Genomic DNA, 23,854 nt, shown 5'->3' on the forward strand with positions numbered 1-23,854 from the left:
GAAACCATCCTCTCCCAGAGATTTATTACTTTGTAATGAGCTCAATATTTACCCCATCTCCATTGATGTAAAAGGGGCATCCAACTCCCTTTGCTCTTGTAAAGTTAACATTGGTAACCTTGTTTGTGGAAAAAAAAATCTATTTTATTATCATCTCTTTGCAACTCAGATTTGTATAGCTGAGAGTAAAATTGTTTAAAAGTTTCAATAATTTCATAAGAGTTTATATGATCACATTCAACTCTGTTTTAATTGCATTAATAGTTCTTAAAACTTGTTCTGTTTCCAATTGCCAAGCAAAAACCTTGTGAACCCTTTCATCTAGCTCATAATATATCTGCTTAGTATTTATTATTGCTTTCTCTATTCTATGTTTGTAATGTATTATACTGAAATTTCTTATTTATAAGCCTTCTACATTTTTCCTCAGAAACCTGTCTTTGTAAGTCCTTTTTTAAACATGTTATCTCTTTTTCCAATTAATTCAATTCTTTTACTTAATCTTTCTCAATTTTAGAGGTATAACATAATTTGTTCCCTTAAATATGCTTTCATTGCATCCCATAAAATAAATTTTAATTAAGTGAATTAGAATTAGTCTGAAAAAAAATCTGAATTTGCTTTCTAAGTCACAAAACTTTTTAATAACCTTGAGTTAAATCTCCATCTATAAATGGATTGTTCTTTATCTAACATTGTAAATGTCATTAATAAAGGTGAATGATCAGATAAAATTCTTGCTTTATAATCAATTTGACTGACTTTAGCTTGAAGATGTGCTGACGTTAAAAATGGATCTAACCTTGAATAAGAATCATGCCTATTTGAATAGGCATCTCTCTTGGATGAATTCTTCTCCATATATCTATAAAATTCAAATCTTTCATTAATGTTAAGGTGGTTCTCGTTGCCTTTGCTCATTACTGTTCTAGATGATCTATCTAAAACTGGATCGAGACAAAAATTAAAATCCCCAGCTATTAAAATATTCTGATGTGCTCTTGCCAAATGAAGGAATGTTTCTTGTGTAAATTTTTTGTTGTCTACAGTTGGTGGATTTATATTTTTTTTAAATCCAGAATTCTGAAAAAAAGTGACAATCTACCATAGCGTATATTCCTACAGAATCAGTCACTACATTTTGTATTGTAATTGGAAGATTCTTCTTTCTCAAAATTGCTACTCCCCATGCCTTTGAATTAAATGAAGAGGCTAAAACTGTCCTTTCCATTCTCTTTATAATTTCTGATGTTCTTTCTCAGTTAAGTGGGTCTCTTGTAAAAAAAGATACATCTACGGTAATTTTTTAAATGTGTGTCAATATTCACTTCCTCTTCACAAGTCCATTCACCCCATTAACATTAAAACAAAGAAAGCTCAATAGATTACTCATTAATATTTACTTTAGTCCAAATGCCCTTTCACCTCTCTCCCAGCACCTCTTTGGTCATCCAAATATGCATTTCATAAGTATTAAGGGTCATACTCCTTGGCAATCCAGATAGAAAGAAAAAGCGAATCATACATAAATTATTTAACTTTATAACTTTAAAATATTCAAAAATAAAATAAAATAAAAAAATCCCCCTATTTATTGTTTACAACATTACCCCCCCTCCATTTTACAGATTGTGGCACCTCCCATAAATATACACGAGTCGATAGCAGTCAGTCCATAAAACCTCCAACCTCCCCGCCCCCCCCCCCCCCGATGTTTACCATTATCAATCTCATCTATGCAAAAAGTTTTAAAAAAATTTTAAAAACTGCTTTATATAAATCAAAACATTTTCAAACTTCCTTTTGCTGCCTAACTGGTACAGTTTCAACAAATTCTTCTCTATGAACATGATCTGTTTTTAAAAAATTTTAAAAATAATAATAATCTGTCCTCTTTGCCAGAAAGTACTCAAAGTAGTTGCATGACGCAGAATAAACCAGTAACCCTTTTGCCATTGGCATGTTTCACCATGTTAAATGCTTTCCTTCTCTTTAGCAAACATATCAGGATAGAAAAATATCTTCTTTCCATGAAGTTCTAACAGACCTTGTCGATCCTTAGCACCTTGTGTTGCCAGAGCCAATATTTTCTCTCTATCTTGATGTATATAAGTATAGATCTTGGCGTCTGATCTGGAGGAGGTCACAGTTTCAAGGTTTTAAGCACCCTTTCAATTTCAATAATATCTTTGAATTCATCTGCTCCCAGGACCTCCAGAATCCATCGCTGAAAACGTGTCGTGTCATAACTTTTCTCACCTTTTTTTTTCTTTGGCTTGGCTTCGCGGATGAAGATTTATGGAGGGGGTAAATGTCCACGTCAGCTGCAGGCTCGTTTGTGGCTGACAAGTCCGATGCGGGACAGGCAGTCATGGTTGCAGCGGTTGCAGGGGAAAATTGGTTGGTTGGGGTTGGGTGTTGGGTTTTTCCTCCTTTGTCTTTTGTCAGTGAGGTGGGCTCTACGGTCTTCTTCAAAGGAGGTTGCTGCCCGCCGAACTGTGAGGCGCCAAGATGCACGGTTTGAGGCGATATCAGCCCACTGGTGGTGGTCAATGTGGCAGGCACCAAGAGATTTCTTTAGGCAGTCCTTGTACCTCTTCTTTGGTGCACCTCTGTCACGGTGGCCAGTGGAGAGCTCGCCATATAACACGATCTTGGGAAGGCGATGGTCCTCCATTCTGGAGACGTTACCCACCCAGCGCAGCTGGATCTTCAGCAGCGTGGACTCGATGCTGTCGGCCTCTGCCATCTCGAGTACTTCAATGTTAGGGATGAAGGCACTTCAATGAATGTTGAGGATGGAGCAGAGACAACGCTGGTGGAAGCGTTCTAGGAGCCGTAGGTGATGCCGGTAGAGGACCCATGATTCGGAGCCGAACAGGAGTGTGGGTATGACAACGGCTCTGTATACGCTTATCTTTGTGAGGTTTTTCAGTTGGTTGTTTTTCCAGACTCTTTTGTGTAGTCTTCCAAAGGCGCCATTTGCCTTGGCGAGTCTGTTGTCTATCTCGTTGTCGATCCTTGCATCTGATGAAATGGTGCAGCCGAGATAGGTAAACTGGTTGACCGTTTTGAGTTTTGTGTGCCCGATGGAGATGTGGGGGGGCTGGTAGTCATGATGGGGAGCTGGCTGATGGAGGACCTCAGTTTTCTTCAGGCTGACTTCCAGGCCAAACATTTTGGCAGTTTCCGCAAAACAGGACGTCAAGCGCTGAAGAGCTGGCTCTGACTGGGCAACTAAAGCGGCATCGTCTGCAAAGAGTAGTTCACGGACAAGTTTCTCTTGTGTCTTGGTGTGAGCTTGCAGGCGCCTCAGATTGAAGAGACTGCCATCCGTGCAGTACCGGATGTAAACAGCGTCTTCATTGTTGGGGTCTTTCATGGCTTGGTTCAGCATCATGCTGAAGAAGATTGAAAAGAGGGTTGGTGCGAGAACACAGCCTTGCTTCACGCCATTGTTAATGGAGAAGGGTTCAGAGAGCTCATTGCTGTATCTGACCCGACCTTGTTGGTTTTCGTGCAGTTGGATAACCACGTTGAGGAACTTTGGGGGGCATCCGAGGCGCTCTAGTATTTGCCAAAGCCCTTTCCTGCTCACGGTGTCGAAGGCTTTGGTGAGGTCAACAAAGGTGATGTAGAGTCCTTTGTTTTGTTCTCTGCACTTTTCTTGGAGCTGTCTGAGGGCAAAGACCATGTCGGTAGTTCCTCTGTTTGCGTGAAACCCGCACTGTGATTCTGGGAGAATATTCTCGGCGACACTAGGTATTATTCTATTTAGGAGAATCCTAGCGAAGATTTTGCCTGCAATGGAGAGCAGCGTGATTCCCCTGTAGTTTGAGCAGTCTGATTTCTCGCCTTTGTTTTTGTACAGGGTGATGATGATGGCATCCCGAAGGTCCTGAGGCAGTTTTCCTTGGTCCCAACAAAGCTTGAAAAACTCATGCAGTTTGACATGCAGAGTTTTGCCGCCTGCCTTCCAGACCTCTGGGGGGATTCCATCCATACCTGCTGCTTTGCCACTTTTCAGTTGTTCAGTTGCCTTATATGTCTCATCCTGGGTGAGGACCTCGTCCAGCTCTAGCCTTAGGGGCTGTTGAGGGAGCTGGAGCAGGGCGGAATCTTGGACTGAGCGGTTGGCACTGAAAAGAGATTGGAAGTGTTCTGACCATCGGTTGAGGATGGAGATCTTGTCGCTGAGGAAAAGGCCTGCGATTTTAATAATATTTCTTCTTCTAAAATTTTCTTACAGTTTAATTTTCTCCTACAGTTGCTGTTTCTTTTCAATGGGTCATGCTTTGGAATCATTCTTCACTTTCACCATTCTATCCTATACATACTCCATACTGGCCTCCACAGTTTTGACTCTTTTATCCACATTGTCTAATTTTGCTTTTATTTCCCTTGGTTATTTTAGTAACTGGGCATTTTTACACTCTTCCTCATAGCATTTTCAGTTTCCGACCTTTATATTTAAAAACTTTCATCTGTCTTGACGCCTCTTCTTCTTGATCTTCTTTGTCTTCATTGCTGGTCTGTGAATTAGATAGACAGATCCCTTGTTCCTGGAATAGAGTTGAGTATGTATCAGAGCCAGCCAGCAGAGATATCTGCAGTTCGACTTCTTCCTCGACACCATCACCCAGGAGATACGGTGGTGATGGCGGCGCTTTGGAGTGTTGAACAGCCCCCAAAGGGATGCGATTAGCTTTGGGATGACCTCACCTCCTGGATCCATTGAAACGGTAGGCCTTTTTTCTTGTTACACTGTCTTTGTTTGCGACGGGCCAGCACCGACCGGTCTTTGCTCTTTTAGGTGAAATAATTAAAACATTGCAACAGGATTCTGAAGCAGTTTTTAATGTTTGGTTAACTATAGTTTACCTAATTAGCACTTTTTTCACTAATTCCCGGGAGAGTCGGAATTCATGTCCTGAATCTACCACAACATGTAAAGTTTCCCCCTGTCGCTTCTTGAGCAGAGTGCTGTGATACACCCAGCAAGCCCACTTTTGATGGTGCACTTAGAGGTTGTTAAGTGTTAGGGGACATGCTGAACTTCCTTAGTTTTCTGAGAATGTAGAGTGCATTGGTGCACTTTCTTGATTGCCGGCTCAAATTGTTTGTCCCAAGTCATGTAATTTGAGACATTTATTCCTGAGACCTTGAGTTATCCACTTTTTTTTACTTTAGTGCCACTAATGTGGACAGAATTTCCTTCATCTTACTGATGTTGATATGGAGAGGTGGTTATCTTGACACTATTCAATCACTTTCCTGTATCTTTCCTCATCTTCTTTGATGCATTTGGAATGGTATTTAGCTGTATAGTCATGGGTGTAGATATCGTTGAGGAGTGCTATTGTTGTGTGATTGTGGAGGAGATGTTGTTACCCATCTTTATTAATTACGTTTTGTTAGATAGGAGGTTAAGGATCCAGTTGCAGAAGGAGCATTGAAACCTTGATTCTGAAGTTTGAGAATGAGTTTGATTGGGACTATGGTATTGAAAACCGACCTATAGTCAGTGAACATGGGTGTCCTTGATGTCCAGGTGTTGCACGGCTAAGTGGAGAGCTAGAGAGTGGATTTGTTTTGATTGTAGGCAAATTGAAATGGATTATGACTGGCTGGTAGGGTGGGCGTTTTGTGGGACATGACCAGCCTCTCAAAGGTCTTCATAATGGTGGATATCATTGCCACTGGTCGGTAGTTATTTAGGCACATTGTTATGTTTTTATTTGGTACCCGTATGATAATGGCCTTCTTGAAGCAAGTGGGAATGTTGACTGTTGTAGGAAGAGATTAAAGATATCTGTGAATACATCTGCCAGTTGATCTATTCAGGTTCTCAGCACACATCCCAGAACTCTGTGTGGGCCAGTAATTTTCCATGAGTTCAACCAGTTCTTAAAAGTTTCAATTTCTCCAAGGATGGGGCTTTAACCCTTCACCTGGGTAATAATAGGTCAGGAACAAACTCGGGATAGTTTCTAGTTACGATCTCATTAATACGAGCATCAGTTTCATGTGGGAAATTTAACGTGGAATTGGTTGGAATTTGGGAAATGTAATGTGGAAATTGGTTGGAGCTGGCACCATGTAAGCATTGTTCAATTCCATATGCAAAAGAACTGAACAAGGTAACTCAAGCTGCTTGTTGAATTATTTTATGTACCCCTGGTGCATGAAAAATAACATCTGGGCTTCTACCACCTCAGGTCCATATCGACAATTGCACTCTTCATATGCAACCCACCTTGTTTACCCACATATGTCAAGAATGATGCAATGATTCAATAGCATTCAGAATAGTTAGTAATTTATTTATTCAAATAATTTTCTCTCAGTATCTCACCAAAACTATTTGTGTTTCAAAAATAATGATGAAATGTTGCAGAGATATAGTTAGATCCAAATGTACAAAAATAGTTGAGGCTTTATTTCTGAGATGAATTATGATATTATACAATAACAATGTTATTCATAAGTAAGTAGGAAGAACTATTCTCCAGTAAGCTTTCAATTTTTTTTTTGCAACCTGTAAGCCTGAGCAGTGATGCTCAGACCTTTGCTGTTATAAATAGATTTAGTACTGTTGGCACTTGAAATTTTTTTTAAAAGTTCTTTTTACAAATCTACATGAAGTTGTACACAACATAAATAAATATTATATTATATATTATTTAATGGAAGATTTAAACTGTGTTTTTTTACTTTTGCAGCCTTTGCTTCTGCAGGGCCGAGAACCTGCTTGTGTTTTAGAATCAGCAGACATAAGCTAAATTCCACCGAGGGGCCAGAGATGCAGTTATCTGACGAAAGGACATCTGTGTACCAAGAACATTTAATCTTCCTGCTTGTTTTGGTCACAGAGTGTCAGAGGCCTAACCTTGATGCAAAATAAACCATTGTATTCAAAGTGATAAGCTGAAAATTACATTATTTGATAGAATAGGCATGCTAGCGTGTTCGCTTATCTTGATTACTGTGCTGGGAATAGGTGCTTGGGTAAGCAGGTTTTGGGTAATATAAGCCATGGTCCCGCTGCTGAAGTTTGAGTCTCCCCAAGAGGTGGCAACATCTCTCAGCAAGAAGAACTTCTAGAGTCCAGCTAATGTCCTGGTCGAGGTTTTGTCTGGGTATTGTGACCCACGAGGATAGTTTGAGCCTTGGTTGGAATCCTTTTTCATGGTTAACTGGTACGTTTGGGGTTTGGTCAGATGCAAGATTTATAATTCTAAAATAAATATATAAAAGTAATATCTGGTTAACATCAGAATATGCCCATTATGCTGAGAAATAGTCTAAAATAGATCCCAAAATGTGTTGTCTGAATATGCAACAAACAACATCCTGACACAGTATGTGGATCGGCAGACTAGAGGAGAGGCCGCACTGGATCTGCTGCTGGGGAATGAACCTGGTCAGGTGGCGGACCTCTAAGTGGGGGAGCATTTTGGAGAGAGTGACCACAAATCCCTTAGCTTCAACATAGCTATGGAAAAGGATATAAACAGTCAAACTGAGAAAGTCATTAACTAGGGAAAGGCTAATTATGAAGGGATGAGGCAGAAACTAGTGAGAATAAATTAGAAACATATTTAAGGGTGAAAGCACAGAAGTAATGTGCATGAAGTTTAGGGACCACTTGTGCAGGTTCAAGATGGGTTTGTCCCAATGGGACAAGGAAAAGATGGTAGGAAAAGGGAACCGTGGCTGACAAAACAGGTCAGATAACTAGTCAAGAGGAATAAGGAAGCATACATTAGATATAGGAAACAGGAAGGGCTCATGAGAAGTATATGGTAACCAGGAAGGAGCCTAAGAAAGGACTTGGGAGAGTTCAAAGGGGGGCATGTGAAGGCCTTGGCCTGTAGGATTAAGGAGAAGCCCAAGGCTTCTATGCTTATGTGAAGAACAGAGGGATGATGAGAATGAAGGAGGGGGCGCTAAAGGATAAGGGAGGCAACATGCGCCTGGAGGCAGAGGAGGTTTGGGGAGGTTCTAAATGAATACTTTGTGTCACTATTCACAAAAGAACAGGACCTTGATCATGGTGAGGTCGAAATAGAACAGGCCTGTGTGCTGGACAATGTGGAGATTAAGGAAGCAGAAGTGTTGGATCTTCTTAAAAACATCAAAATTGATAGGTCCCCAGGGCCAGACTGCTGTGGGAAGTGAGAGAAGAGACAGCTGGGCCAGTAGCTATAATCTTTGCATCCTCTTTGGCTACAGTGGAGATGCCAGAAAATTAGAGAATGGCCAATGTAGACCCCTTGTTTTAAAAAAAAGTAATAGGGAGAATCCTTGGAATTATTAACTGATGAATCTTGTGTCATTAGTGTGCAGATTATTGGAGATGATTCTTAAGGATAGGATCTTTGAGCATTTGGAGAAGTACAGTCTACTCAAGGATAGTCAGCATGGCTTTGTGAAGGGAAGGTTGTGCCTCAAGAGTCTGAATTGTTTTTTTGAAGAAGTAATAAAAGGAAACTGATGAGGGTAGGGCAGTGATGCGGTTTACATAGATTTTAGCAAGGCATTTGACAAGGTCCCCCAGAAAGTCATGAGGCACAGGATCAATGGAATCTTGGCTGTGTGGGTAAAAAAATTGGCTTGTAGGAAGAAACCAAAGAAACCAAACCCTCCCTATCCCATAACCCTCTATTTTTCTTTCATCCATATGCCTATTTAAATTTCTCTGGAGCCAAATATAACTGATGCAAAAAATTATTAACCATTTCATATCTTACATTTGTCACTTTAGTTACACTATCATAGCCTCCCAATTATCTTAGGGAAAAATATAAGTTAAATCACTTTCCCATTTAAGTCTAGATTTCTCCCAATCTGGTTTAACCATCGCATCTTGTAACAATTGATACATAGCCGAAATGTTACTTTTCTTGGGTACAGAGGAAATCAAAGACTCAAATTTTGTCAAAATAGGTAGATTCAACTCTTTACCATAATTATCTTTTATCAAAGCTCTAAGTTGATAATACACAAATAAAGAATTTACAGATATATCAATTTCTCCCTCAGTCGATTAAAGGAAAGAAACTGGCCTTCTTCAAAATAGTCCTGAACGATCTTAATACCCTTAGAATTCCAACTCTTTAAACATTGAAAAAGGAATAAGATGATAATGATATAACAGGATTTGGATTGATAATTTACCCTTTGATCCTAAAGCCATATTTCGTTTAACCCATATCCTTAACAAATGTTTTAATACCGGCATATTACATTCCCGCAATAAATTCTCATTTCACTTAAATATAAACTGGTGTATCTCAACTTCTGATATACAAGACATTTTCACCTTTGACCAGCTCGGAGGTTGGCCCACATCCATCAATCTACTAACAAATTTCATAATAATTTTGAAAATGAGGTAACTGCAATCCACCTAATGCATATTTCCATGCAAGTTTATGCAAAGCTACTCACGCTAATTTTCCATTCCATAAAAACTCTCGCACTGCTCTATTCAATCCCGAAAAAACCCTTTGAAAGTAAACATGGTATCGACTGAAACAAATATTGAATTTGAGGAAAAATATTAATTTTAATGCAATTTACTCAATCAATTAATGTTAACGGCAAATCTTTCCATTTAGTCAAATCCATTTTCATCCTTTTTAATAAAGGAACATAATTTAATTTATATAAAGATTGATAATCTACATTTACTACCACCCCTAAATATTTAATTCTATCTGACCACTTTAATTTATAATACTTTTATATTCTGAATAATCTCCATCCTCAACTGGCAATATCCCAATTTACTTTATATCCAGACAGCTCCCCAAATTTTAACAAACAATCCTGTAAATATTTCAAAGATTGTTCCGGTTCTGTCAAATATACCAACATATCATCTGCAAACAAATTAATCTTATAGTCATCATCCACAATTTTCATTCCTTTAATCTTAACGTTTTGTCATATTGTCTGAGCTAACGGTTCGATAGCCAATGCAAATAAGGCTGGTGTCAATGGACAACCTTGTCGAGTCGATCGCATTAATTTAAATGGTGAAGAAATTTGGCCATTTGTCACCACCAATTGGATTTGTATATAAACCCTTAACCCAACCAATAAAATAAGGGCCAAAATTAAACTTTTCTAACACCTAAAATAAAAATTCCACTCAACCGTGTCAAAGGCTTTTTCTGCATCCAGAGCAACCACCATTGGTTGGGTTGCTGTCTAAATGCATTGACCAATGTTATCAATCTGAGAATGTTATCTGACACATTTCTAATTTTAATAAAACCTGTTTGTATCAACTGTGGTAAATATTTGGCAAGCCTATTCGCTAACACCTTCGCTATAATTTTATAATCTACATTTAATAAAGAAATAGGCCTATACGAAGACACTTTTATCGGGTCCCTATCTTTCTTAGGAATCACAGTAATTATAGCACTCGAACAAGATTCTGGTAACAACTGCTCCTCAGTTACTTACTGCAATACATTTCCAAATACAGAGATATATTTTCATAAAATACTTTATAAAATTCAACTGAGAATCCATCATCTCCTGTCGACTTTCCATTCGGCATCTCCTGTATAGCTTCTTTAATCTCAAAATTAAACACTCATACTGATAAGTTTGTAATGTATAATAACGTAATTTCAACTTCGTTAAAGCAGCTTTTTTATCTTCTGTAACATCTTTCTGAAATTCCTTTTCCAGCTCAGTAATTTGTTTCTCCAATGTTAAACTTTCTGCCACATATTGCTTTTTAACTTTGGTAGTATAGCTAATAATTTGCCTTCGTAAATATGCTTTCAAATCATCCCACGGTATAAAATTACTATGTACTGAATTGACATTCTCAGCCAGAAACAAAGTAATCTGCTCCTTAATAAAAGTAATAAACTCTGGTTTCTTCAATAACATTGTATTGAACCTCCATCTATAAGACGATCGCACCACTTCTTGACTTACACAGGAGAAAAATAACATGGAATGGTCCGATATAACCTGACTTTTATATTCAGCCTGTAATATTCTACCCTGTAAATGCGCCGAAACAAGAAAAAGTCTATTCTAGAAAATGAATCATGTCTAGATGAATGAAAAGAAAAATCTTTCTCTGTAGGGTTTACTCTCCTCCAAACATCAACCAAATTCAGATCTTTTATCAAAGCTCCCATTTGTATGGCCACCTTTGATTTCCTCAAACTTTTCAGAGATCTATCAAATAAAGGATCCAAAACACAGTTAAAATCTCCCTCAACCAGAATATTATTAATGGCCTGAATTAACAATAAAAAAAGCCTCCGACATGAAGCGTTCATCATCTACATTAGGTGCATAAACATTTAACAAAGTCCATGAATCGGCAAAAATTTTAGTTAACCATCAAAACCCTCCCAGCATTTCCCTCAAATGATTCCAATTCAAATGGTAATTTTTTATGAATTAAAATCACAACACCCCTCACCTTTGAGTGGGCTGGTCATGTGTTTTCTTATTTTAATTCTCTCTTCAATTTCAAATGCTCTTTTTCGGTCAAGTGTGTTTCTTGCAAAAAAGCAAGAAAACTTTCATTTTTCTTATATAAGCCAAAAGTCATTTGCGCTTAATTGGGTTATTCAAACCCTGGACATTAAAAGTTGCAAAATTCAAATTAGACATTTCTTAATTTAATAATGTATTCCACTACTATAAAATAATGCTCCCCTTCTAATTCTCTTAATATTCTAATCCCCCTAGATAACAACTCCAAAAAAAAGAAAAAAAAATCCCAAAACAAACTACTAAAAAGTACTCATCCCCTAAAAATCTGGGTGTGGTAAAACCCACTAGTGGCAGGTGACTAAAGGTCTCACTGTCATCCACCCCCCCAGTCAGACTTTCACAAAGTACTGAAACAAAAACCGTCAACCCAGTGATTCCAATTCCAGTGATTGTTCCTGGTCCTCAATATCAAGAAGACTTTGTGTCAATTCAACTTTTTTCCCATTCTTTCCATGTTTTCCATTCTTCCCATTTCCATTGCCATTTACCCTCCTCTTAGGTGACAATAGTGGCGATCGTCCATTTCCTCGTAAATCTGGCAATGAATTAGCAAAGATTAATGCAACATGATCATTTTCAAAAAATTGAGATTGAAACCTCCCATAAAAAACACTTTCAATACTGCGGATAACGAAAGACAAATTTGTATCCCTTTCGCCACAATACTTTAGCTGAATTAAATTCTCGGCGCCTTCTAATAATTTCTTGACTCAAATCAGCTTAAAAAAACACCTTGTTATTTTGAACCATCATTGGAGCCGGGTTTTGCCGTGCCTTCTGCACTGCCATTCGCAATATAATTTCTCCTGATATTTCAAACAGCGAATCAGAACTGCTTGTGGTAGTTGGCCTGGAAACGGTTTCTTCCTTAATGCTCTATGTGCCCGATCTAACTCCAGACCATCCGGAAAGAATTTCTTGCCCAAGACCTCAGGAATCCATTTCTTAAAAAATTTTACTGGATCAGAACCTTCTATATCTTCTGGAAGACCTACTATTTTTACATTATTTCTTCAACTTTGATTTTCTAATGAATCAATCTTCTTCAATAATTCTTTCTTCTGAATCCCCCAATCCACAAAAGAATCCTTTACTTTTTCCATTTTTTCTCTATTACACTCCACTTGATTCTTACATTTAAAAAAAGCTTCTTCAATCTTTTTAATATTATCTTGTATGGTATCCACTGATTTTATGCATCTACTAACATCATTTTTAACTACAGTAATATTTTGCTTCATAAAAGTCATTTCTTCACACATAGTGTTCATTTTATTTTTCACTTCCATAAATCCTTGAGTCATCTGAGTAGACATCTGCATTGACATTTTTTCCATTTGATGAGCAATCCCTTCCAAGATTGTAAACACGGAATCCAATCCAGATTTCATCACCTCCTTTTGAGGTCTACCTTCTCTGATGTCAGTCCCCATTTCTTCTTGTGTAAATTCCAATAAAGTTGATCTCTCTTCCTCCTCAAACCCAGTAGGTCCTCTTCCAGTCTGGCTGCGAGTTTGGACACCCTACGACGGCGTGCCAACCTCTTCAGCTCACCGTCGCTCAGGCTCCCCCATAGCCTTTCCATCCCATGAGCACAGTGCTGGATTGGTACCTGTGTCACTGGCACTGTAATAGCTTTGCGCTAACTGCTACGCCAACTGTGCCACCCAACAAATACATTTAGACCATTCTCCAATTTTTCCGACAAACATTTTTGAATCAGAGGATCTTTAATAAAACCTGGAATTAATGTGATTTTTTTTTCAATCTGATTTTACCTTTGTATGATAGAGAGAGGAGATTGTATTTAGCTTCAGATTCTAGGCTTTGCAATCTAGTTGAGGAACTCAGCAGGTCGAGCAACACAAGTGGGAGAAAAAGAATGGTTGATGCTTCAGTCCAAAACCCGAGATCGGGTCCAAAGATGTGAAGAGAAGCTGGTGTAAAGCTGGTGTAAAAGGGTCAGGTGGCAAAGGGGTAGGACTCCAGCAAGATTACATTTGACCTCTTGGGTTTACTTGCCTCTCTGTTTGGCCTCTGCCAATCTACTCCCTCCGTTCTCACTCTGTTCACGCTCTGTTCTTGCTGCTACCATCAGGAAAGAGGTATAGGTGCCACAAAACTTGCATCACCAGGTTCAGGAACAGCTGCTACCCCTCCACCATCAGACTGCTCCACAACAAACTCCATCAGGGACTTATTTAAGGATTCCTTCTTATTTAAAGAATCTTATTGATTCTTTAAAAAATTCTCTCAGTTGGTTTGTTTACATTCATTATCTGTGTACAGTTCTTTATTTGCTTACATGTATATGCTGTGCACAGTTTGTTTGCACTATCAATTCTGCCTCTCCTGCAGAAAAAGAATCTCAGGTTTGTACAGTCTGTGATGTATGTACTCTGACAAGAAATCTGAATTTAAGGACTCTGACTTTCGCACTTTTTCTCTCTATTACACAGTCCATTTGCTTACATTTCTTTTTGTTTACCTGTGTACTTTGAGTACAGTTTTTTTTTGTTGCATTACCACTAAGTGATCATTCCGCTGCTCCCACAGGAGAAGGAAGCTCAGGGTTGAGGCGCTGAGTCCTGACAATAAATATGAAATAGAGTTCTTTCCGAAGGTTGATTCGCGCTTCCGAATCGAGAACTGTGCCCAGTTTCTGGCGTGCACCAAATAATAACTGCAACTTCTCGAGAGCGGCTTGTCCATAGAGGTGTGATGTGTTGCTGTTGTTTGGTTTGGACTCCTTACCGCAGCTTGGGCCGGCGCTGACAAAGCGCTGAGCTGGGCTTTTCCAGCCCTCGCCCAACCTTTCCGCTGACGCTGCTGCGGAGGTGGCGACGCTGCTGCGGAGGTGGCGACGCTGCTGCGGAAGTGGCGACGATGCGGTGGCCCGAGGGCGCGGGGCTTTCCGATCCTTCGCCGAAACATGGGGCGGAGGTAGAGGAGCAGAATCTGAAACAAGGTGGTTCTTCGGGGAGGTTTTCGGAACGAGCATTGCTTTAGGAAAAATAAAGGGGAAAACAATGCGCGCTTGTTGAAAATTGCATGTAGCATAATTCTAAGAAATGCGAACAGGCATCACTTTTTTAAAAAGGCTTTGCAAATCTGTTTGAAAAGCACCTGGACTTTGCTGGCTTGCCCCAGTGCCCTGGTCAAAGTCCGTGAAAACAAGCTTAGTGCATCATTCCGGGGGGGGGGGGGGGGGGGGGGGTGTTGCTTGGTTATACGAGGTGACTTGTGGTGAAAGGTTAGATGTCCCAGAATACATTGGGCCATCTACTACTTGTGCTTGAGATGGATCAAGCTGGTTGTCTCCTGATTTGCACAACCTAATGAACCAGTGTTCTTCGGTCCTCACTACAAAACACTACAAAACACGCAGATTTGCAGACAAACCATACTTATGCAGGGCAGGTATTCCTCTACGCAAATAAATAAATAAGATTTCGTAAATATGAGAGTCTTGGATGGTTAGTGTGAGCAGTTCCTTTGGTCATTCAGCCTTCTCATTGTCCGTGGGCAGAAGCAAGCTGTTCCTCAGCCTGGTGGTGCTGGCTCTGATCCTCCTGTATCTCTTCCCCTACAGAGCAGCTGAAAGATGCTGTGTGCAGAATGGAAGGGGTCCTTACCGATTTTGTGCACTCTCTTCAGACAAGCCTGCATGCTGAATACTCTTCTCTATGGCTGTGAATCCTGGGTCACATACAGAAAGCAAGAACACCGCCTTATCGCATTCCATTTCCACTGCCTCCGATCCATCCTAGGCTACTCATGGCACGATAGAGTCACAAATGTCCAAGTCCTGGAGAAGACTGGAAGTACTGACCTCAATTCAATTATCCACGCTCGCCGCCTGCGGCGGGCTGGCCACATTGTCCGTATGGAGGACGGCCGATTGCCCAAAAATGTCCTCTACGCTGGACTACCAGATGCTTCCCTCCCTGTTGGCCGCCAACGTCTTCGCTACAAAGACGTAATCAAGCGCGATCTCCAGTCATTCCATGTCGACCATACTGACTGGGAGGACCTCGCAAAAAAATCACACTGCATGGCATTCCGCGATTCGCAATGGCACATCACAATGTGCCAACAACTACAAAAAGTTCTGAGAGTAGAAGAGCTACAAGGCACCGTGTTCATCTTCACTCGCAAAGGGATGGGCCACGCTGATGGTAGATCCTCTCTGCCATTTTCATGGTCTCGTGGATTGACTCCAGTCCATTTCTCTATACCAACCGTACCACACTGTAATGCAGCCAGCTTGGACACTCTCAATGAGCTCCTATAGAAGGTTGACATAATGGTGGCTGGTAGCCTTGCCTGCTTCAGTCTTCTCAGGAACTGCAGTCGCTGTTGCGCCAAGCTGACAAGTGAGGAGGTGCTGAGGTCACTAGTTAAGCGATGTGTAAGGAACTTGGTGCTCTACACTCTCTACTGGAGAGTTGTTGATGTGGAGGGTGGCCTTTCCTGGTCCTCCTGAAGTCCATGATCATCTCATCTTGTTCACATTGAGACTCAGGTTGTTACTCGCGCACCATTTTCACGAAATTGTTGCCGATGAGGCCGACTGTTGTGTCATCGGCAAACTTGATGACACTGTTGTAGCTGCATTCGTGGATCAGTAGTGTGAACAGGAGCGGGCTGAGCATATAGCCCTGAGATGCGCCAGTGCTCAGCATGTCCGTATTTGACTTTCTGCTACAGACCTGGACATACTGTGGTCTTTCCTTAGAAAGTCCAGATTCCAGTTACAGAGAGCAGTGTTGAGTTCCAGCGGGCACAACTTCTCCACCAGTCATTAAACGCCGAGCTAAAGTCAGTGAACGTTAGCCTGGCAAATATGGCGTCATTCTCCAGGTGGGTCAGGGCAGAGTGAAGGGACAAGACTATAGCATCTTCAGTGGAACAGTTTAGAACTTTAGAGCCATAAAATATTCCAGCCCTTTGGCCCTTCTAGTTTGTGCCAAACAATTTTTTTTTGCCAAGTCCCACTGACCTGCTTCCAGTCCATAGCCCTCCATACCTTTCCCATCCAGGTACTTGTCCAAATTCCTCTTAAATGTAAAAACAGCCCGCATTCACCACTTCAGCTGGAAGCTTGTTCCACACCCCTACCACTCTGGGTGGAAAAAGATCCCCCTCACATTTCCCCTAAACTTTTTCCCTTTCACACTTAACTCATGTCCTCTGGTTTATATCTCACCAACACTCAGTGGAAAAAGCCTATCTACATTAACTCTGTCTATTCCCCTCAAAATTTTAAATACCTCTATCAAATCTCCTCTCATTTTTCTATGCTCCAGGGAATAGTCTTAACCTGTTTAACCTTTCCCTGTAATTCAGTTCCTGAAGTTCAGCCAACATCCTAGTAAATATTCTCTACACTCTTTCTATGTTATTGTAGTTAGGTGATCAAAACTGCAAAATTTGGCCTCACCAGTGTTTAATACAACTTTAACATAACATCGTAACTCCTATACTCAGTGGTGATTTATGAAGGCCAATATGCCAAAAGCTCTCTTTAAAACCCTATCCACCTGTGACACCACTTTTCAGGGAATTAAAGTATGTATATGTATTCTCAGATCCCTCGGTTCTAATGCATTCCTCACATGTGTATGCCCTTATGTGGGTTGTTCTTCCAAATTGCAAAACCTCACACTTGTCTGCATTAAATTCCATCTGCCATTTTTCCAGCTGGTTCGGATCCCTCTGCAGGCTTTGAAAACCTTCTTTGCTGTCCACAACACCTCCAAACTTAAGTCCTTTTTCTAGTGGGGGGGGGGGGGAAAGCAAATGTAAAGGCGGATACTCTCCGCCTTTTTACATCGCTTCACTTACCTTCATGAAAACTCTGCAGCCAAATTCTGATCCGCCTAAGGGGTAGACTTAGAGGTGGGGCGAATCTCTCCACCTTCTCCATGAAGGCAGTATTGCTGAAAGTGACGATGAAGGGGCGGGCTGATGACATCGCAACTTTTAAAGCACTCAGTGTGTTCAGATACTTATTTACTCACGTCATTACTGTTCATATTCATGGTTATAATTTTTTGCTCTTTTGCGTGGGAGGGAATGTCTATATTTTTCACTTGCTGGTGTGTATGGATGATTTCACAGTGACGGGCGGTGCTACTGCACCACTCGCTTTGCTTCCTTCAGCTCTGGAACACGCTGTTTTATGAAGGCAACGCTGGATCAGCCTTATAGGCCTTCTCCATAAAAAAGTTAAATGCACCTTTTTTATCGTTGAGCCAACTTTAATGTGGCATTGCCCTATAAAAAGGCCTTTAGAGTCGATGCAAACTTGCTGATCCAATTTACCATATTATCATCCAGATAATTGTTATAGATGACAAACAATAGACCCAGCACTGATCCCTGAGGCACACCACTAGTCACAGGCCTCCTGTCTGAGAAGCAATCATCCACCACTATTCTCTGGCTTCTCTCCAGCCATTGATGAATCCAGTTCATTACTTTACCATGAATACTTAGCATCTGAACCTTCCTGACTAACCTTCTATGCGAGACCTTGTCAAAGGCCTTACTAAAGTCCATGTAGACAACATCCACAGCCTTTCCTTTGTCAACTTTCCTGGTAATCTCAAAAAACTCTATAAGATTGATTAAACGTGACCTACCACGCATAAAGCCATGTTAACTATCCCTAATCACTCCAGGGGTATCCAAATAATTGTATATCTGATCTCTTAGAACACCTTCCAATAATTTATCTACGACTGATGTCAGGCTCACCAGCCTATAATTTCCAGGGTTTCTTTTGGAGGCTCTTTTGAACAATGTGAGCTATCCTCCAATCCTCTGGCACCACACCCTTGGCTAAGAACATTTTAAATATTTCTGCTAGAGCCCCTGCAATTTCTACACTAGCCTCCCTCAAGGTCTGAAGAAATGAGAATATCTTATTTCTGACAATATCTTGTCAGGCCCTGGGAATTTATCCACCCTTATTTGCTTTAAGACAACAAGCACTTCCTTCTCTTTAATCTGTCTAGGTTTCATGACTTCACTGCTTGTTTTCCTTGCTTCCCATGACTCTGTGCACTTTTCATGAGTGAATACGGATTGTGGGAAGGAAGAATGAAGATCCCCCCCCCACCCCCCCATCTCTCTTGTTCTATACAAATCTGATTTTCAAGGCGACCAATTTTATCCCTTACGATCCTTTTGCTCTTAATATTACCTGCAGAAACTCTTAGGATTTTCCTTCACATTGTCTGCCAAAGTAACCTCATGCCTTCTTTTAACCTTCCTGATTTCTTTCTTGAGGATTTTCTTGCATTTTTTAAAATGCTCCTCAAGTACCTCATTTGCTCCATGTACGTGTTATGCATCTCTCTCTTCCTCTGAACCAGATCCCCAATATCCCTCGAAAACCAAGGATCCCTATGCCTTCTAACTTTGCCTTTGATCCTAACAGGAACAGACAAACTCTGTACTCTCAAAATTTCACCTTTGAACGTCCTCCACTTATCTTGCACATCATTGCCCGAAAACAGCTTATCCCAATCCCAATTCTCATTTCTTCAAAATTGGCCTTTCTCCCATTTTGAATCTCAACCCAAGGGTCAGACCTAACCTTCTCCATAATTAACTTGTAAGTAATGGCATTATGATCACTGGACCCAAAGTGTTCCCCTACACGTACTTCTATCACCTCTCTCGACTCATTCCCTAATAGGATATCCAGTATTGCATTCTCTCTTGTTGGTACCTTTAAATATTTATTTAGAAAACTTTCTTGAACACATTTGACAAACTCCAAGCCATCTAGCCCTTTTACAGCATGAGAGTCCCAGTCAATATGTAGCATGTTAAAATCTCCTACTATCACAACCTTATGTTTTCTGCAGATGTCTGCTATCTCTCTACAGATTTGCTCCTCCAATTTTCACTGACCATTGGGTGGTCTATTATACAACCCCATGAGTGTGATCATACCTTTCATATTCCTCAGTTCCACCCATATAGCTTCAGTAGACAAGCCCTCTGGTCTCTCCTGCCTGAGCACAGCTATGATATTTTCCCTGACAAGAAATGCCACTGCTCCTCCTTTCATCCCTCCTCCCCCTCCCCCCCTCAATTCTATTGCATCTAAAGCAACGGAAGCCTGGAACATTGAGCTGCGAATCCTGCCCCTCCTGCAACCAAGTTTCACTAACAGTCATAATGTCATAATTCCACAAGCAAATCCAGACTCTAAGCTTGTCTACGATACTCCTTGCATTGAAATAGATGCACCTGAGAACATTTGCACCACATACAGCCTGTTGACTTCTAATGGTTCAGGCAATTTTCACATCATCTTTTCCCTCCTCCATTCCTCTATCTGCTCTAGCACTCTGGTGCCCTTTCCCCAGCAAATCTAGTTTAAACCCACCGGAACAGCACTAGCAAACCTTCCCAAAAGGATATTAGCCCCCTCCAGTTTAGATGGAAATTGTCCTGTCAGAATAGGTCCCACCTTCCCTGGAAGGTAGCCCAATGATCCAGAAACCTGAAGCCCTCCCTCCTACACCATGTCTTTAGCCTCATGTTGAGCTGCATTACCCTCCTATTTCTAACCTCGCATGTGGTGTAGGCAGCAATCCTGAGATCACTACCCTGGAAGTCCTATCCTTCAACCTAGCACCTAACTTCCTGAGGTGTCAGGACCTCCTCACTCTTCATACCCACATAATTGCTCACTATATAGACCATGACATCTGACTGCTCACTCTCCCTCCTGAGAATGCTGTGAACTCGATCTGAGACATCTCAGACCCTGGCACCCGGAAAGCAACATACTTGATCTCTTCCACAGAACCTCTTCTCTGTCTTACTAACTATGGAATCCCCTATCCCTACTGAGAAGGGAAGCCTTCTTAGCCACAGGACCAGTTTGTGTCCCTGGTAGATCCCTCCAACAGTATCCAAAAGGTTATACTTGTTATTGAGGGGGCCTGCAATGCCTGCCTGTTCCCTTTCCCTCTCCTGTCATCCATCTACCCTCCTCCAACCTCCTAGGTGTGATTAGTGTCCATGTAACCTGTCTATCACCCCCTCCGCCTCCCGAATGATCCAGAGTTCATCCAACTCCAGCTCCAATTCCTTAACTTGGCTTGTCAGGTGCTCCAGCTGGATGCACTTCTCGCAGATGAAGTTGTCAGGGATACTGCTGGGTTCCCTGACGACCCACATTTTTTAAAAGGAGCATTCCCCTGCCTTGGCATCCTTGATTTCTTCTAAAGGTGAATTGAAATGGGTCCAGTGTCTTTGGGAGGTGTGCCATCACCAGATGCTCAAAGCATTTCATAATGATGGTCGGTGCCACAGGGCGGTTGTCATTGAGGCCTGTCATTGTCGCCCTTTTGGGTACCAGGATGATGGAGGCTGTCTTGAATACTGTGGCGACCATGGACTGCTGCAATGAGATATTGAAGATGTCCATGAAGACTTCTAAGAATTGGTCTGCGCATGCCTCATTACCTGGCCACGTATTTTGTCTGGTCCCGCTGCCTAATGTGGGTTCATCTTGGATAGGATTCTCCTCATCTTGTCCACACCTATGCAGAGGACACATTCATCAGGGGGACATCGAACTTTCTTTGGCATCATCCTGTTCTTCTCATCGATCCATGCATAGAAGATGTTCAGGCTATCTGGAAGGTAGGAGTCATTGTCCTTAACTTGCAAGGTAGATTTGAGATCTGTCATAGACTTGACCCCTTGCCACATATAACTCATTGTCATCCATGTCACACAGCTGTCTATGGATTCTCTGTACGTACCCCTGCTTTGCCTGTATAGAACCATAGAACATTACACATCTCATCACCTTTATTTATTGTTCATACATTGCTTGCAGGGTAAAGATGAGATAGTGTTTCTCCAGGACCATGGAGCGTATTTACATAAATATAAGTTAGAATAGCAGATAAACACATTGAAATATAAAAATATTAAGAAGTGTACTGTAAAAGTCCATGGTACGCTATCCACATACGACCTAGGTCTTCAGGAGCTTGATGGTTTAGGGGAAAAAGTGTTGCTCAATCTGGACGTAAGGGCCCAAGTGCTACTGTACCTCCTACCAGATGGCAGAAGGGAGAACAGTTTACATGAGGGGAATGTGGAGTCCTTCACAATGTTTATTGCCTTTTGCTCGCATCGAGTGTTGTAGAGAACCCTCAAATGATTTTCTGCTGACTTCATTCTTCTCTGCAGGGTCGCAGTCTTGAGGTGGTACAGCTTCCAAACCAGGCAGTGAAGCATCTGCTCAGGATGCTCTCAATACATCCTCTGTAGAATGTAGTAAGGATGGAGGGTGGGAGATAAACTTTCCTCAGCCTTCACAGAAAATGGAGGTGCTGCTGGGCTTTCTTGGCTATGGAGTTGATGTTAAGGAACCAGATGAGATTCACCGCTAAGTGCACTCTAAGGAACTGCAACAGTTGACCCATCAACGGTCAGTGAAGCGTGGTCTTCCCGGGCCCTCCTAAAGTCAACAACCATCTCTTTTGTTTTATTAATGTTCAGATGCAAGTTGTTAGCTCTACACTAGTCCTTTAACACCTCCTGCACCTCATCTCTGTATGCTGACTTCTCTTTCTTACTGATCGGACCCACCACGGTTTTGTTGTCAGCGAACTTGATGATGTGGTTCAAGCTGTGTTTAGCTGCATAGTCAAGGGTCAGCAGAGTAAATAGCAGTGGACTAAGCATGCAGCCCTGGGGGCCTCCCATGTTCAGTGTGATGGTCTTGGAAGTGCTGCTACTGATCTGGACTGCTTGAAGTCTCCACGTCAGAAAGTCAAGGATCCAATTGCAGAGGGAGATGTTTAGACACAGCAGGCTCAACTTCCTTATCAAGTACTGAGGTATGATTGTGTTGAATGCCAAAGTGAAGTCAATAAACAACATTTGAATATACTAGTCCTTATTTTCCAGGTGGGTAGGGAAAGATGGAGGCTGATGGCGATGGCATTGTCCATAGAGAGGTTGGATCTGTTTGCGAACTTCAGGGGGTCCAGTATCTGCGGCAGCAGGAGCATGATGTGCCCCATGATGAGCCTTTCGAAGCACTTCATGATGATGGATGTGAGTGCGACTGGGCGGTAGTCATTAAGGCAGGACTCTCACAACTTCTCTGCACAAGGAAAACAGTGACAGCTTTGAAGCACATTGGGACCATGGCACTTCCCAGGGAGATGTTAAAGATGTCAGTGAAAACATTTGCTAGCTGAGCCACACATCCCCTTGTCCTGGGTAAACTTGTACCTCTCATTTTGTTCGTTTTAGATTGGTCACAGTGTTTGAGCTACCGAAAGAAAATAGACACACACATACCGAGAGCAGTTCAGTTTATACAAATGTTTATTACAAATTCAAAAGCTGATTTCAAACTACAATATGCAAGCCCTTCCCAATTATACTTATCAACGCCTGGACTGGTCCCAACTGCTGAGGCGAGGCAACAACTGCACACTTGTAGTAGGTTGTCAGGGCGCCGGTAGCAGCTTCTCCACCTCCCCCGACCGGGACGTTGGCTGGACTCTAGAAGTTCTTCTTCTTGCTGGGAGATGTTGCCACCTCTAGGAGAGTCTCAAACTTCAGCAGTGGGACCATGGCTTATATTACCCAAAAATTGTTTACTCATAGCTTATCTCTTTGAATAAATGATTTAATTATCTTCAAGGTCTCCTGACAGTCTACGACCAACAAAAGGCAACTGCATCTCTGGGCCTCATGGTGGAAATTAGATAATGTCTACTGATTCATATGCATCTTGGGCCTCATGGTGTAAATTAGATGCAGTGCCCACGAGGGATTTCAGACTCTGGAGGACCAGCAGCAGATTCAGTGCAGTACAGCAGAAATAAGTAGAATACTTCCCTTTCCCCCCACCTCTCCCCCCACCAGTTTAGAAGGAGAAGCAGAAAAGATGACCCTACAGGAAGGTGACCATGGTAATGGACCAGCAAGGGGGTCAGTGGTTGAGGGACCCACACAGGCTATGGGAAATGCAGTCAGGGGACTCACAGGGGCTGTGGGCTGCTGGAGACTGGCTCATGGGGACCAGCTATTGGAACTGGGATTCATTAAGATGCTGAGGGCAAGAAGGGTGCCCAAAGGGCCTCAGACACTGAAGGCTTCTTACTTATGATGGCGGTTTGGATCTGGAGTTTGGGTTGCTGATGGATAGAACTGGAGTCTGTACAGATGCAGAGGCTGTGGGAGTGCTGCAGGTGCGTCCATGTAAACTCAATGAAGGAACTCTTGCTTTTCTCACTAAGCAACGCTAAAA

The 23,854-nt window shown here is 41.6% G+C and overlaps 1 protein-coding gene across 6 annotated transcripts in view; it reads left to right on the top strand.

Annotated features, from left to right (window-relative positions):
- Nucleotides 1-23,854, top strand: part of LOC138760535 (TNF receptor-associated factor 5-like) — a 60,038-nt gene that overhangs the window by 8,906 nt on the left and 27,278 nt on the right. For 4 of the 6 annotated variants that reach the window (XM_069931215.1, XM_069931218.1, XM_069931219.1 and 1 more), the window contains one exon: nt 15,134-21,216. The exons of the other annotated variants lie outside the window; for them this stretch is intronic. In XM_069931215.1, the coding sequence (XP_069787316.1) occupies nt 20,865-21,216 (352 nt within the window). In that variant the 5' untranslated portion in view covers nt 15,134-20,864. The remainder of the gene's footprint in view (nt 1-15,133; nt 21,217-23,854) is intronic. 6 annotated transcript variants of the gene reach the window in all.

This window comes from Narcine bancroftii, chromosome 4 (genome assembly GCF_036971445.1).
Source record: "Narcine bancroftii isolate sNarBan1 chromosome 4, sNarBan1.hap1, whole genome shotgun sequence".
Classification (NCBI taxonomy): Eukaryota; Metazoa; Chordata; class Chondrichthyes; order Torpediniformes; family Narcinidae; genus Narcine; species Narcine bancroftii.